This window comes from Pogoniulus pusillus, chromosome 6, assembly GCF_015220805.1.
Source record: "Pogoniulus pusillus isolate bPogPus1 chromosome 6, bPogPus1.pri, whole genome shotgun sequence".
Classification (NCBI taxonomy): domain Eukaryota; kingdom Metazoa; phylum Chordata; class Aves; order Piciformes; family Lybiidae; genus Pogoniulus; species Pogoniulus pusillus.
Genome location: NC_087269.1, coordinates 13,649,819 through 13,666,660, shown reverse-complemented (window position 1 = coordinate 13,666,660; position 16,842 = coordinate 13,649,819). Strand labels below are relative to the sequence as shown.

General features: G+C 44.1%; 1 protein-coding gene across 5 annotated transcripts in view; it reads left to right on the top strand.

The window, feature by feature from the left end:
* Positions 1 to 16,842, top strand: part of CNNM2 (cyclin and CBS domain divalent metal cation transport mediator 2) — a 147,010-nt gene that overhangs the window by 54,103 nt on the left and 76,065 nt on the right. Inside the window, exons 2-3 of one of the 5 annotated variants that reach the window (XM_064144469.1) lie at positions 6,555 to 6,757; positions 7,351 to 7,840. The exons of 2 other annotated variants lie outside the window; for them this stretch is intronic. In XM_064144469.1, coding sequence (XP_064000539.1) covers positions 6,555 to 6,733 — 179 coding nt within the window. In that variant the 3' untranslated portion in view covers positions 6,734 to 6,757; positions 7,351 to 7,840. Of the gene's footprint in view, positions 1 to 6,549; positions 7,841 to 16,842 lie in introns of those variants that run through there. 2 more of the 5 variants (XM_064144468.1, XM_064144470.1) reach the window with 2 other exon arrangements.

The window sequence follows — 16,842 nt, the reverse complement described above, 5'->3', positions numbered from 1 at the left end:
GCTGAAACAGGCTTCCCAGGGAGGTGGCTGCATCACCTTCCCTGAAGGTGTTTAAAAGAGGTGTAGCCATGGTGCTAAGGGACATGGTTTAACACCAGGCTTGATAGAGTTAGAGAATGGTTGGACTCAATGATCTTAAAGGTCTTTCCCAACCAAAGCGATTCTGTTATTTTAAGCTTCTTAATTAAGTGCAGCTAGCAGAAAATCTGATCATTTGGGCAGAGGAATCTTTCCTGTTGCTACAATCAGAATGGCTGTACCCTGCTTCAGGAGCAATCACTCTGCATCTGATGGGCTCAGAGCACAAAGAGTTCAGTCTTGCTGATGAGTGAGATAAAACCTTCTGCTGGCTTTAAACTGTTTCTGTGCTTGGTCCTTGTTAACTTCTGATGGCCATAATTGTGTGACCTCTAGGAGACCCCTGTTCTCTTGAACTGTGGCAGTTTTCTTAAAAACGTTTGGTTTGGAGATGGAAGTCTGCCTTTATCTTCTGTCAGTAGGCGTGATTATATTATATCCAGGTCCTATTTAAAGAGCGCTGAATCCTTCACTGATTCAAAGGGTTCCCCCGCTTCGAAGTAGCCCTGTTCTGCCTCCAGAGCCTGTTCCTAGGAAGGCTGCCCGTTTTGGCACATTTCTAATGCCTGCCTCATAAAAGAACCCAACTTGTGTTCATCGCTTCAATGTGAGGACACCAGAGTACTTCTTAAGTCTGGTTAGATGTGACTGTAATTAACTCTGCACTGAACTTGGAGTAACAATCTAGGGATTTTTCACATGTGAAATACATTTCCCAGCATCATTGGAAAGACTTTTCAAAACCAGAATGAAATGTCTAGCAGCAGTGAGGGAGGGGAGGGTGGCAGTAGCCTGGAGGTTGCACAAGTGCTTTTCTGTTCTCCTGGGACCTGTTCCTCTGTCACCTTTAGCATTGCCACCACTGGCATCACACCAAATCTGGGTGGCTTGATGAAGTTGGATTTAAAGAGGTATCTTGATGTGTTTGCTGTGTTGTTCACAAGTACCACTGTGTGAAGTGACCACTCTAAGTCAGATCAGGATGCCAGCTCAGGTTGGAGAGCAGCCAAACAGAAAGGGATCTGGGGGTGCTGATTGATACCTGCCTGAACATGAGCCAGCAGTGTGCCCAGGTGGCCAAGAGAGCCAGTGTCATACTGGCCTGTATCAGGAACGGTGTGGTCAGCAGGAGCAGGGAGGTCATTCTGCCCCTGTACTCTGCACTGGTTAGACCACACCTTGAGTGCTGTGTTCAGTTCTGGGCCCCCCAGTTTAGGAGGGACATTGAGATGCTTGAGTGTGTCCAGAGAAGGGCGACGAGGCTGGTGAGAGGCCTTGAGCACAGCCCTACGAGGAGAGGCTGAGGGAGCTGGGATTGTTTAGCCTGGAGAAGAGGAGGCTCAGGGGAGACCTTATTGCTGTCTACAACTACCTGAAGGGTGGTTGTGGCCAGGAGGAGGTTGCTCTCTTCTCTCAGGTAGCCAGCACCAGAACGAGAGGACACAGCCTCAGGCTGCGCCAGGGGAGATTTAGGCTGGAGGTGAGGAGAAAGTTCTTCACTGAGAGAGTCATTGGACACTGGAATGGGCTGCCCGGGGAGGTGGTGGAGTCGCCGTCCCTGGGGCAGTTCAAGGCAGGATTGGACGTGGCACTTGGTGCCATGGTCTAGCCTTGAGCTCTGTGGTAAAGGGTTGGACTTGATGATCTGTGAGGTCTCTTCCAACCTTGGTGATACTGTGTGATACTGTGACTTTTCCATGAATCCGGACAGCTTACTCTTTTTTTACTAATTTTTTGTCACCTACTGTATCCTCTGCCAAGGCATTCTCATCCATAGCTTCAGTACATGTGGCTACTTACCTCCTTGATGGTTTTGACCTTGCTATCAGTACATATTCCTTATTTCTGCTGGGAAAAAAACATGAGCAGTGCTTTCTTTGCAGGTTTTTCTGTGTCGCTGGCTTTTGTAGACTTGCAGAAGCCAGCATGAATTTGGATATGCTTATTAATTCAAACTGTTTATCTTGTTGGTACAGTGCAAGAATAGTATCAGTGAGAAACTGAAGCAGCACAACTGTGACCCATCAGCTGACTGAAAGAGTTGGCTACTTCTGTCAAGTTCTGGTTTCCTATTCTTACCTGGTTGGTTGAATCTTTGTGTTGTTGTTCCCACTATATTAGGCTGTAGTGTGAAGCTTGTTTGACAGTACAGGACAATGCTGTGTCCAGGACAGAAAAAGGAAGAGAGCACAATGGAGGCCTGAAGCTGCAAAGGAAGCTTTAAATGGCAGACTGCACCCTAAAGTAACCATGCCAGGCAAATGCTGTGTCAATACGTTTCTCTTCTTAAGGCAGGCAGTAAAAGACACAGCACCCATGATGATTCAGGCTGCATGTTAGGGAAAATTAATTATAGAATGATGGAGTAGGTTAATTATGGAAATTAACTGGGAGGTGAGGACACTCAAAGGATGAGATTAGAGAGAAGATGGAAATGGTATCATGTTTGCCAGATTAGATTGTTTCCCTTTGCCATTGTAGACTGCAGGTAAAGGAAGATAATAAATGGGTGGGTTTTTTTTAATAGTAAAGTGGTTCTGTCCATTACTGAGGTGTTGTTTTTCACCCTTCTGAGGAATCCCTCCTGAAAACTGCATCTCTCTGTGTTCAGAGGTACAATAAACAAAATTCATTAACACCTTAACCAGCTCAGAAAGCAGGAAGGTTGTTACATAGTTCAGAGGGTGAGAGCTCTGACAGTGCTCTGGTTACGTCAGTTTAATGCTTTGCATCTCAGATGTTTCTGTAACTGTAATTACATGTTTATTTTTAAAGCACACACACACAAAAAATAGGACTATTTTTAGAAAAAGCATTTAGGAAGGCAGGATTTGGAGGTAATCTGAAGCGACAGAGCTATCTTGGTTCAAGATAAGTTCAGCCTGCAGCTTGCACGGTGCCTGCAGCTTGCTCGGTGCCTGCAGCTTTTTTACACTCCGTTCTGGACAGCTAGGTTCCCTTGTTAATTGTGCTGTTACCACTGAGTTTAGGCAAAATATTATTGCAGAAATTATTCTAAGCTGTGCTTTAACTAAATATCCAAATGTAAGCAGTTTCTGTATCTCAGGTAAACAGTAACCACTGTTTTACTGTTTCAGTCCACCTGTAGTTACATGACCACCCTGGCTGGTCTGGCCAAACTTCTCTTCATCCCCCTAACTTACTAAATAAACAGTTCTTTTCTGAAAAAGTACCTTCTCCCTTTTTACTCATGTCTTTTCCCTTCTTCTTTCCCTTGCCTTTTAACATCAGTTTGTTAGCTAATGCTGTGCTTAAACTGAAAATGTATTAGCCATGTTTTCTTTTCATTGTCTTCCTGGGGTATTTCACTACTTGTCCTAAAACATGGAGATTCATGGATGTAAGACCACACTTGAATGGAGTATGTCAGAAACTATAACAAGGTTTAGCTAAGTCTTGTTTGACAGCAGATAGGATATTTTTATACCAGCAGTTAGAGAGAGCTGAATTGACTTTCCTGAGGCTAATCTTAAACCCCCAAAATACAGAAGAGCCCAGTGCAGAGGTTTTCATGATTCCCTTGGGCCTGAAGCTAGTACATCCAATCTACTTGTGTTAATCCGCTGCTGTACTTAGGCTAATAAGTGGCAGGGTCTTGCAAATCTGTCCTGGGTTGAGTTGTCTCTGCACTGTAGTCTGCTTTCTGCATTAGATGTGCTTGGTGGTGGACACTTCCAGTCTACATACAGGGCTTGTGACTGGGAGTACAGTGTTGTAGGGCTTAACTTTTGGCTGGAGGCAGATGGTGTCTATTTTTCCTCATCTATTTCCCCCAGAATTTTGTGTCTCCATGTGGCTTTTTGATGAACTTCAAAGTGAGGGTTAAACTTTGATTAATAATTTTTGGGTTTATTTGAGTTTCCAAGGGGACCCTCCTTTACTTCTCATCTTGAAGAGCTGTGAATAAATATTCTGCAGTTATTACCAGGTGTATTTGTCTTTTGCTCTGCCTGGTCCCATCCTACATTTTTCAGGGTGGTGGTTGTTAGCTTTGAAATCAAAGCAAACTTTCACTGACCACTTCTGCTGTGCTTTGTATTTTCCCTCAGGGTATGTTATAGTCAGGGCAGCCTTAATGATGTCTCCTCTTTCTATCTAGAAATACCATTCTGGTGAAAGTTGACACTTTTATCTAGGTATTCTGAAGAAACAGTAGTCCCTTCCTGTCCATTCTGAATGTCTGCATGGTTTTTTTTTCCTTTTTAAATTATACTGTGCTCTTTGTGCTTTTATTTCTCACCTTCTCTGGCATTGACCCTGAATGACATGGGCGATCCCAGGATTCTTTGACCTCAGTTGAACAACTATTGTCTTCTCCATGGATTTTCAATGTGCTCTTTGTAGTAATTCTACTGCTGGGATGTTATTTCATCCTCTGGCAGCCACTGCAACATTAAGTATGCAAACTTCTCTTTGTATCAGAGGAACATGGAGCCTGGAAGCAGAACAGAGATGTCTCAGGTGTGTGTAAGGGAAAAATGATGCTTGGCCTTTGCACAGGCCAGGTTATGTTTCAAGTGAAAACTTGCCTGGGATCAGGTAAGTTCTTTTTATCTCTTGAGCTACTCCTGAGGCAGCATTGGACCACAGTACCTTTCCAGGTGCATGTTGTTGTACTCAGACTGCTGAGAGCTCTCCTGATTTGATGTGTGTACTACTGCTGCTGCTTTTGGGTTCAATACCTGGCGTCTGAGAGCCATACTGAAGGGACTGCTGAAGTCAACAGACAAAGCCACCTTTGCCATATTTATTACAGTAGTGTGGGTTTGTTACTCTAGAGTAAGGTGTCCTGCTGTAAAAGTGCAGCATGCAGGGTAATGACCTACTTTGACTACTAGGGTCAGTAGTCTGTGGAGATGGCAGTAACATGTGAGGAGGGTTTTTGGAGTAATGGTTAGCAAAATTAGGAATGGTAGAGGGCCATAAAAATTGGTGACATAAGAGAGAGCAGACAAAGATGAGGCCACTATGCTCAGTTAAATTGTGAGCAGCAATGTGTAGCTGCCCCAGTTGCTGCTGCCTTCTGTCTGTGCTTACTTCCCCTTTGCAGTCTCTCAGCTGTGTGGAGGGAAGGCTTGTAGGGAGCCATCAAGTGGTCTCTCTTGCCCCATTCAGAGTCTGGTTGTAGTTGGAGTGAGATGTATAGCAAACCTCCTTCCCCCCTACTTATCAGTGTAGAAGTGTCTGTGGATCTGGCTTTTCTGGGCTAAATGTGCAGTGTAAAGGACACCTTGTAAGTGCCAGTAAACATTTCTGAACTTCTCATATATGTGTATAGCTGAACTAGTTTCTGAACTTGAGATGGCATCTGTTCTGGCCTCCTCTGCCTCAGATGTTGCATGCATGATGTTTCAGTGAGAATCCCAAGCTTGAAAGATGTCTGAAGCAGATTGGCTTTAGTGGCTAGCTTTGCAAAAGAATGTAGGAGAGCTGTGACCACACTCCTCATTCTGGTCATTCCATTTCCAGGAGAAATAGGTTAGAAGTAGGCTGGGATGAATGTGTGCCTTGTCCAGTTGCTTCCCTCCTCTGCAGAAAGGAACTCTGTCTGAGGGGGAGGACATGGGATTGCTGGAGGTTTTTCACTGTATGGAAGGAGGATCTGACTTCACTGCTAGCTCATCATGAAGGAAGAAAAGTATCTCTAGCAAATGTAGTGGCTCTCTGGAAGGAATTTGGATTTGCACTACTGTCTGAAACCATGCTGGGGTTGTGACTCTGCCTTAGTTCTGCCTAAGAAGCTCAGGATAAGTAATTAGCTCTTGAGTGGAAACCTGCCTGCAGGAGCTGCAGCAGTGCTTCTCGAAATTAATTGTTAATATCAGACTGATTTGCAGCAGCCTTTGCCTTCTGGGAGCCTCATTCCTGTCTCTGTCCTCCCTGACTCCTCCTCCACCTTCTATTCTGCCCTGTATTTTCCGTTCTCTAACCCTTCCCTTTAATATACTCAAGCTTGGTGTCTTTCACTTGGTTGTTGCCTTGTTCCATCTTGTTAACTTGCGCCATTCTGCATCTTGCCTGTCTCTGTACCTGCAGTATGATAACAGTGCAGTGCTGATAATGTGAGAGGCAAAAAGCACATGCTCTGAAGCTGTAACTGTAGTGCTTGAAAAGCTGAGACCTCATGTGCTTCAGTGTAGTGATCAGTGGAGTTTCCACAACTGACACCATCCGCAGGTTTGCAGCCTGTTTTGTTTGTCCTAATACTTTTGCTGTTTCATCCTCCCCCTACTACCTCCCCCCCCCCCATTATATTGGAATTAGAATGTTTTGAGGATGAGGACTTTTATCTTCTGTGTTCTGGCCACTAATGAGCACAATGTGCAAATCTGGCAAATCTCTTGGATTGAGCAGAATGCTCTGATTTGGTCTACCTCATGCTCTTCTAATGTAACAAGTAGATGGGTGTTTTCCCATTACTGACACCCCCTTTGTCCCTTCTCTGCCCAGTGCAGCTGTGATCCAGTGGATGAGCAAGTCTGTGTGGTGCTGCAGGGGAGAAGTCCTGTGGCATCTGTTGTGTGGCCAACTGCACAGACATCTAACTCGGTGGAGGATGAAAAGCTGGAGATATGAGAAGTATCACAGTCCCAGGCTGGGGGCTGCTGGCACATTCTACATCACAAGAATTTAACAGCAGCAGCTAGAAACCCCCATGGTATGTAATGTGGTACCTCCTATAATGTGGTACCTCTAGCTCTTGATGAGTGTCATCATTTGGCGGCAGCCATTTTCCATGTAGAAAGCCTGACCTTGTGTATTGAGGGGGAAAAAGCATCTCCTGCTATGAGCTATCTTGTGGTTTGGGTCATCTGAACCACCTGGGATTTCAGTGTGAAGAATCTCCAACAGTTTGTGCTCTCTGAGAGTGATCTTATTTGTGCTTGAGGAGCATAGGATGCCTTGGTAGAAGGGGAAACATGATGAGAGCAGCCGGGCTGTCTTGGGAGGCTCATTCATCTTCCCCACTGCCTTGATGGCATTGTAGTCAGCCATCATGTATGCTGACAGAACAGCCATCATGTACGCTGACAGAACTAGTGGCTGAAAACTTTCCTTTGCTTCTGTGTTAATGCAGCTGTAACTCGTGGCTGTAAAGCACAGCCCTTGCTCTGGGAGAGAGCTGAAAGAGAAACAAAGACAGTGTTAGAGGGAGAGAGGAGTAGAAAGAAATTCCTGCACTTCCTGTTACCTTAAGATTTGTGGCTGTCTGGCCTGCACCCACAAGCTGATGCTTGGGAATGTTCCCAGTTTGCCTAATTCCTCCTGGAGGGGAGCAGAAGAGGAGGTGGCTTCCTTCGATGGAGTGCCAGCATGTGCCTGCTGCCTGTCCTGTGGAAAGGGAGCCTGGTTTGAGTGGCCTTAAAATTGGAAGTAAGAGTTTGGGGTGAGTTGTCTTTGGTTGGTTGTTGTTGTGGGTTTGGGTTTTTTTGTCAGTTGTCTGTTAGTTTCCACCTCACTGCCTTCTACTATATTGTGGTCATAATCTGAGAGAGCTTAAAATGGACTCCTGACTCTCACCTCTAAGCATCCTGGCCTGGCGTTAGTTACATGGTTTACAGACTGCAAAACAGGATTTATCCTCACTGTCGAAGGTCCTCTGTTTTATCAGATGACATTTGGTTTTGTCATGCTAAAAAACAAATCCCCGTTCAGTCCGAACAAGATAGAGGAGAGAAACACCACAGACAGAGATGTAAGTCAGAAATGTGTAACTGTTACAGAGATAACACTTTGAAAAGTCTTCTGAAATAAATTAATAGTAATTAAGAAATCTCACTCACCATTGACTTAGTGTGGCTCTCCAAACACTGCTGATCAGAGACTGAAAATGCTGTGGATCCAGAGAACCTACTGAGGTCATGAGATCCAAGCTGGCAGCCCTGTGATCCTCTTGTACTCAGACATGCTGGCTGCCAAATCTGGACTTTTGTCACTCCAGAAAGTCTTCCCTATATGACAAAATGCTGAGATTTTCCATGCAGGCAAAGAAGGGGCTGGTAGCAGAGGCCAGGGCTGGTAGCAGAGGCCAGGGCTTCCAGCCCAGGACTTGTGTGTTTTCCAGACATTTTACCTTCCAATGAGAATTTAGAAGGCATCAATGGCAGCTGACTGGAATTTGGAGAGCATCGTGCTTAAGGCTTGATCTGGTGAATATCCAAGTGAAGCTGCCATTGTCAGCCTCCCTGGGATAAATAACTGATATGAACAGCACCTTATACTTTAAGGTTAGCAGTTTCCATTTTTCTGTGGTGTTGAGTAGCTGTCCTGTGTCAGTTTCTGAGCTCCTACCTCATTGGGCTTGTTGTGTGCAAGCATGTATATTTTAGTGGTCCATGGCCCTCTCTGGATGCAGTGGGCTCTGTAATTGTTTCCAGGGCTGGATTTGGCTGGCCTCTAGAGGAACAGCAAAAGTGTTACTGGAATAGAAGTGCGTGCTGCAGGAGCTGCTGATGCAGTGACTTGAACTTCAGTCCTGCAATACTCATGCTTTGTGAACCTTGTCCCTAATTATAGCCTGAAAACCATAATGTGAAAAGACTGCATAATCCAGCCATTTTGTCCTGGTCTGTGCCTCAGACTGAAGTTAAAGCACTGGTACATAGGAAATGTCCAGAAAACAGGAGGCTGTCTCTGCAGTTGGTTTGACCCTGTCTCTTACATAGCTTTGTGGAGATGCTTCTACTTGGTGTTTCTGATTCTTCCTCTGAGCTTTCAGTAAGGGCAATATTGGAGGTGCCTTTAGCACTTAAGATAAACCCTTGACTTAAGGGAAAAAAACTTGCTTACTAATTGCATTTTCTGATATGCCTCAGTAGTGACTGTTAGAGGCTCTGCTTTCCCAGTTTTCAAAGCACAGAGCAGCCCCAAATTGACTCCTTCAACCTGTGTGACTCATGAAGAGGCAAGAACTCTGCCAGCTCCTGAATTTTCAAACTCCCTTAATGTACTTAGAAGGGCCCTTAGGTCAGTGGTCACCCACTCAATCCACCAGCCAAATGAAAGTTGGAAAAGATGTTGTTGTTTTTGAAAGGTTAACAGCAGACAGAGGGAGTTACTGAGAAATGTGCTTTGTACCTGCTGTTAGCAGCCTGTCTTTTTAGTCTTCTCAGGACAAAAAAGGTGTTCTGAGAAAATTAAGCAAAGTGGGCAATGTAGAATGTTGGTAGATGCAACTCTCTCCTCCTTGAGATATTTTTGACCATGATGGGATTTTTTTTCCCTAATCATCTTTATTTCTTTGTAAATCTTCAGATTGCTTTTCCCCTAGCAGTCTAATTGCAAAAGTAAAAGTATCTATTTTGAGGCCTCCTGCTTGAGTATTTGGCCCCAGGTAATCTGAGGCTCTCTGATCTTTTGAAGATACAGTGAATATTTATAATTGGAGAATTGAAGAAAATTCAGTACACAGAATGACCATGGAAATGAGTCCATGGTCTGATAACTAGTGGCAGGCTAGAATAGAAAGCAGGCCTACAGGAAATATGTGCTTGCATGGCATCCCAAAAAAGATGCTGTTCAGGAAGGGGGGGCAGTGGCAGAGGTTGAGATAATACATTGGCATAAATAGTTTAGTGAAGCGACAAAAGGATTTTACTAAGGGCCAGAGGAACAGCCTCGGGGGGGGACTCTTGGTAGTTATTTTGGCTCATCACTTTTTGCTGGTTCACTGATCAGGTAACCATTCACTGCTCTTCCCCATTTCAAACAAGTTCCTGTGTTTGTAAGAAATATTTCTGCATCTCATACATGAATGTCTTTCTCCTGCTTTGTTATCCTTTGGGATTTGTCTTATCCACCTACAGCCGTGCTGTAAGACAGAATTATTTTGGCTACCTTGCTACTCTAGTTGGTACATTTCACCTTTTCAGGGATGGCAGTAAGTTTTCCTGAATGCTCCACTATTTTTTCCTTTTTTTTTTATTTACTCTCCTCCTTCAAAGAATCTTCAGATGTGGGTGAAACGAAAAAACTAAATATCCATGACCTGTTCCTGATGCTTTTGCAACGTTCTTGTATGGACAGCTTCCTATTCCTGATGCTTTTGCAGTGTTCTTGTATGGACAGCTTCCTGTTCCTGATGCTTTTGCAGTGTTCTTGTATGGACAGCTTCCTGTTCCTGATGCTTTTGCAACGTTCTTATATGGACAGCTTCCTATTCCTGATGCTTTTGCAGTGTTCTTGTATGGACAGCTTCCTGTTCCTGATGCTTTTGCAGTGTTCTATGCTTTTGCAGCGTTCTTGTATGGACAGCTTCCTGATCCTGATGCTTTTGCAGTGTTCTTGTATGGACAGCTTCCTGTTCCTGATGCTTTTGCAGTGTTCTTGTATGGACAGCTTCCTGTTCCTGATGCTTTTGCAACGTTCTTGTATGGACAGCTTCCTGTTCCTGATGCTTTTGCAGCGTTCTTGTATGGACAGCTTCCTGTTCCTGATGCTTTTGCAGTGTTCTTGTATGGACAGCTTCCTGTTCCTGATGCTTTTGCAACGTTCTTTTACGGACAGCTTCCCCTGTTCTGGTTGGTTTTGACAGTTCAGAGGCCAAAGCTCCCTGTTCTTCTGGTAGGATGATGCTTTTTGCTAGTGAGTGGTGCAGCCCAGCCGCTGAGCTGTGACACATGCTCTGCAAGCAGGAATCCAGGGTGTTCATTTAAAGGTGTTAACGGTCACTTTCTTTTACCAGATAGCTCATACTGCTTCTGAGTGTCATCTTTCAGGAAGGAGCTCATGCATTTGAGCTGTGAATAGTAAACTCTGGGGATTAATGAATGGGTTTAATCCCACTGCTCAACCCAATCACCTCTAATCTTATTATGGTGCTCAGCTGATTAAAATGAATGGTGATTCTGGTGGGAATACAGCTTTCCCTAACCCATTTGCAGATCTTCCTGGCCACAGTTCTGTAAACTGCCCTGTTCTCTGTTGAGGTGCTGAGCAATTCACTTCTTTGCTCTGTACCTTACACAGTTGAACCTTTCAAGACCTTAGCGTGTCAGCATCACTAGTGATAGTATTTAATTGACTGGAGCAGTGCTTGGATTTAATCTCCCTACTCTAATAAAATCCTTGCTAATCAGAATATGTTCTGGTGGTCTGTGTTGTATGTTTAAAATCTTTATAAAGGGAAAGAGGAGGAAAAGCTTCCTAGCCTGCCTGGAATAAATACATGTAAAAGATCAATATATTTATATAACAAAAGAAACATTGTGCTTACTCTCCTCTTCTCTTACTAATAATGTTGAGATGTAACTGATCCATTTGGCGCCAGGAGAGGGTCCCAGTGCTAAATAAGGTAGTGGAGGTGACAACTTGCTAGTGTTAACAGTGACAATGTTCATACATTATCCAAGTGCAAATATCCCTTGGATAGTCTATCAGCTTGCAAGCACCTGTGCAGACTTTAGACTTTGGTGTTTTCTGGTCCTTTTCCCACAAGCTTGCAAACCCTGTTAGGTGAATTTCTGTACTAAATTGGTACTGGTGCATTGAACAGACAGTGAAACATGGGTTTGGAGCAGAGGGGACTTGCCTAGGATGATGATGAATTGGCTGTCAAGTGGGAATAGAGCTATCATCCCCTGAGTCTAGTTGCTGGACCATCATCCTTTGTTCATTTTCTGTGATTGCACATAGGAACCCAGTTTCGAGTCACTTTAATCCTGTACGGCTCATCTGTTTGGGAATTTTAACTATGACTGATATCCACCCCCCACTTCATTTCCAAAAAAGCTCATGGAATTACACATTCCAGTCTTTGAGGCCAGAGCCATACTTCCTGCGAGCTGCCTGGCTGCTGGGAATGGGACTTTGTCTGCTGCCCAGCCCTCCAGGAGAGCGGGAAATGTTCTTCCCTGGGTCACAGCCTCTCTGGGCTTTGAAGAAGTTCAGTTCTCTCAATGACCATCTCTCTGGGTGCAGGGAAAAAATAATTGCACTTTTTCAACACAACCCCCTGAAAATCTCCCCAAGAGTCAGTACGAGGTGTCAATACTGGGTATTGCTCTGTTGCTGTTATGTCTGTTGAATGTGCTGCTAACTTTTGGCCCCACCAAGACTCTTCATTTAAGTCTTCAGAGCAGAGGCTAACAGAAAAGGTATTAACCACACTTTCACAATGGGCAAGGATAAAATGGAACCTTTGCTGTCCAATGTTTGGATTTTCTTATTTTAATCAAGAGGAATCCAGCCTTCTTGGAGCAGTCAGACAAGTAAATACTCTGGTTTTTGAAGCCTCTGTGTCTTGGGTTCAAATGCAAGTTCCCAAAGACTCTAATAAATTTCATAGACCCAATGACAATTTATAGAATTTATAGAGTGCCCTCCCCTCTTCCCCCTCCTTTTCCCAAAGATAGGGAGAGAGAAAAGAGATAAGCACACTCCAATAAATCAATCTCACTTGATTTGGAAGTTAAAAAGGAAAAGTTTAACAATAACTTAGAAAGGGTATTGGAGGTAGGGGAGTTTACAAAGGATAAGGAAGGGAAAACAGCAAAATACAAAAAAGGGATGGATACAACCCGAGCAGTGTGATGGTGTCTCTGCCTCGTGGCTGCCACGTGGTGTGCTGGTATGCAGTGTGAGTGTGTGTCAAGAGGGAGCGAAGGAAAAAGAGGAAGAGACAGGAAGCCTCTCTGTCTTTTATAGCACAGGAAGTGGGGGGAGTGGGCTAACCATCACCTGGAGTGTGGCCCACCCCTGGGGAGGGGCCAAGACCCCTAGGGTCAGGTTCAGGGTTACGCTCCCCCTGGAGTGTTAACCCTATACACTCTGCAACAGAGAGACTGAGCGTGCTAAACGCCATCTGCACATCTCTCAAAGCCAAATGTTGTCAGTGTTGTACACCACTACCACCTTGTTCACAGCACCATTGCTCTGTTCACTTTTGGAAGTGGACTGTGGATGTCTGTGTGTCCTGGAGTCCTGTACCCCTAAATTCCTCTCCTGCCCGGACTTCGGGGGCAAAGGGGAAAAGCTGCCTGGTTTCCCTCCCCCTCTCGCCTGCCCTGCAGCCGTGAAGGGGGGGAGGACTGCCCCGTGAGTTCCCGTGCTGGAGCCAGGCAGGGATTGGTTGTGTGCTTTCACACCTAAGGTGTGTGTGGCCGTTTGAGCTGATCCTCTAGCTCAGACATAGGGGAGAGATGAACATTCCAGGGATAGGTCACATAAATGGCAACAATAGATAAATTAATATAATTTCATTGGAGCATCAAGAACTTAATGTCTAGAAGCACAGTTTGTTCTGCCCCTTCTCCCGCTGGCTTCTGCTGCTGCAGCTTCGCCTATCTTCCCCGGCTGCTGTTTTGGCTACTGCTGCTTTGCTGCTTCGCCGCCGCCTGACCCCTCCCCCATCTCCCTTCCTTCCTTCTCTAGTTATTATTTCTCTTTACATTGTTATACTATAAGAAAATACAGTTTCATCTTTCCCTGACTTTCAAAAAAAAGGGGGGTTTGTGTTGTGGATTTTCTTCCCGGGGGAGGGATCAGCCCAAACCCAGGACAGGTGTGGTAACTCTGCCCTTTGTCTAGCGAAGGTTACAAATATTGGGGGTCTTCCCGCCTTTGGGGTTCCCGCTTTGGAGTTTGCTTGTGCCTGGACGTATGTGTCTGCCTGAGCTCACACACTCCCCTGTGGCTGGACTGCAGAGAGACCTTCAGGAATTCGCTTTCCCATTGACACCTTTGTGAGCCTAACGACCCTTAACGATTCCCCTGCAGCCGCTGGAAAAGGAGAGGAACACAGACCGCAGGAGTCATCCTGAGTGAGTTATTTGGCTGAGCTTAATTTAGTAAGAAACCGCTATTAATTAATAGCTGAGGCCTTTTCCAACTTCTGGCTTCCAATATAGTCAGATTATTGACGGTGTCCTTGTAGGTTAATTCTCATGCAACTGAATCTGCTTATTAAACTAAATTAATCTTTGTATCTATAGTTGTGGGGGAGGGTTTTTGGGAAAATAAAAAATAACTATTTTTGATAAATTCCTGACTCGGCCACGTATTAATTCCTGCTCTCCGCAACGCTGTGTCAGTCTGTGAGTAGCCATGCCTGTTAACCCCTCTGCAGCAGCATGGAATGAGGCATGTTTGGGGTTAGTTTATCTGGGTTGTGTGGTTTTTAACCTTTAATTTATCTAAATGCAGATGGATGCTAAATCATATCAACTCTGTGCCTAGCAGTTGCATCCATCTGTGTTCGTGCAAGAACAGATATAGTGCATGATGCATGTTCACTGTGTCGTGTTTACATGAAGGATTAAAGGTTTCATTGGTAAGTTAAAATTCAATTTAGTGCAAGAGTTGTTGCCATCTTCCACTTTTTGCATTGACTCAATCACCCAAGTTTTGGGAAGCAGACAGGTTTCTTCTGGCTGATGAAGAGGAGTCAGTGTTCCAGTGAGATAACTGATGCCTTGTTCTATGCAGTGATAGTACATTTTTAGGAGCTTTAAAGCTCTGCAATTGAAATTATGACAGGCAGGTGTAAAAGTAAACCCTCCCATGCAACTAAGATGTGATTGAGCTTGGATTTCTCAATTCCAAGAAGATTTGTAAGGCTTGGAGGAGCATCCTGGACAACTTCACTAGTTTCCTTGTACCTTGAAAGGTTACATTAGTAGAAGGACTTGGAGATTTTAGTCAACTGCTAACTTCTGAGCACTTTGGAGTGGTGATTGCAGTGGTGTTTCCCTGTTGTTTCTCCCAGAGGCTGGTGTAAATTAACAAAAATTAACAAAGGGAGTGAGAATGAGGGCAGCATGCTTGGGAGAGAAGGAGGAATTATGCAAAAACCTGGCAGATTTACTAGAGAAGAGGGATCAAACTAAGGAGCTTTACCAACACGCAGCAGTGTCAGGGTTGCTGACCTCTGCCAAGACATATGCCAAGTCTGTGGCTAACTGGCAGCCTGTGGTATTGTTCTGATGGATTTTTCTATATAAAGCACTTTTTAATTAAAGAAAGATTGCATTGCATTCAGAACAGGCTGCATAAATATGATTTAATAAAAACTGAAACTCCAGTCTTTCATGTTGTGCTTAAGTAGGATTTTTGATTCTGATATTCAGCATATTCAAATAGTATTGGCTGGCTTAATGAGACCTACACTTATTAAACAGTCCATGTATCCTGCTGAAGTTTTAAAGTCATTGAATCTGTAGAGATGACTGGCTGAGTGCTCAAACTTACTTTTGATGAACATGACATCATAGGTGAGTATATAAAGGAGTACAGATAGGTTATTTATTATATAGACTTTTTTGTGGCCTTCCAGTATCTGAAGGGGGCCTACATAAAAGCTGGTGAGGGACTTTTTAGGATGTCAGGCAGTGATAGGACTAGGGGGAATGGAGCAAAACTAGACGCAGGTAGATTCAGACTGGATGTTAGGAAGAAGTTCTTCACCATGAGGGTGGTGAGACCCTGGAACAGGTTGCCCAGAGAGCTGATGGAAGCCCCATCCCTTGAGGTTTTTAGGGCCAGGCTGGATGAGGCTCTGAGCAATCTGATGTAGTGTGAGGTATCCCTGCCCATGGCAAGGGAGTTGGAACTGGATGATCCTTGAGGTCACTTCCAGCCCTGACAGTTCTGTGATTCTGTTTCTGAATTTTAATGACCAAATGAAGTCAGATTGGGAATTGAAAAAGCAGGGTTTAAAAAAAGTAAAATAAGTCCTTCCATGAATAAAAGAGCAGGAGTGAGATGATGGCATCTCCTAGTTCCAAGAGCTGATTATCATATACTTCAGACAAATTCACTTTCTTCCCTGCAGACAGAACCTCCTCTTTGATGGAACAGTTTTAAAATGCAAATCATGTCCAGATGAACTTAGACATTTTAAAACTATTTATCTGATATAGTTAAAACAGAACTTATTAAAATAACTTTAAATGCTGTCATCTTTTTGCATGTAAATTTGAAGTCTGCTTGCTTTATAGTTGGATACAAATTATATGTAGGTTTAGAAGAACCCACACACCAATAAACACAGCACCTAGCACCGTTTCATAACACAAGAGGAAATCAGGAGGTGTGAAGAGTTGTTATCTTGTTTAGTTTTTTTCTTAAACAGATCTGGGAATTGGCATGTTCAAATGGCAGTGTAGGGATAGGAACCAGCCCAGGAGATGGAGAGAGGGCTACTTAGCTAGGCCAGCCTGGCTACTCAGTGTTAAACCACAGCCCAAGGCTCTGCAGTAGTTTGAAACATCAAGGAGATGTTTTTCTATGCCACCCGGGAAATACTATGAATCTATGGCAGGGAACCTGATTTTCTACTTGAAAACTTCTACCTGTGTTTCTTTAGCTTGAGGAAAATAGAGTTTTCAACTCCTGGTGTTCTTAACAAGAATTGCAATTCAAAGTTGCATACCTTTATTTCCTTGTCAGAAGTCCAACCTGATGTGATGCCTTGAGAAATACCAAAGTTGGAAAACCCCTGCTTTATAGTCTGAATGCAACTTTGCAATTCCACCTTTCAGATAGTATGAAGTATTAGTCTCAAACCATAACAATTAACCAAGTATCTGTTAAGAAATTGATCTGCTTGAACTGGAGCAGGAGGGGAACCAGATGCTTTCTAGCACGTCTTTATTTTAAGGTCTGATGTCTTCCTGTCATAACCTGAAACATTTTAAAGGAACCTGAAGAGAGCTACTGCTTTTCTAAGTGTGTGTCCTTACATCTCTTGAGAGGACCTCTGTAGACAACTTCTTCTTTTTCTAAGTGTTTGTCCTTACATCTCTT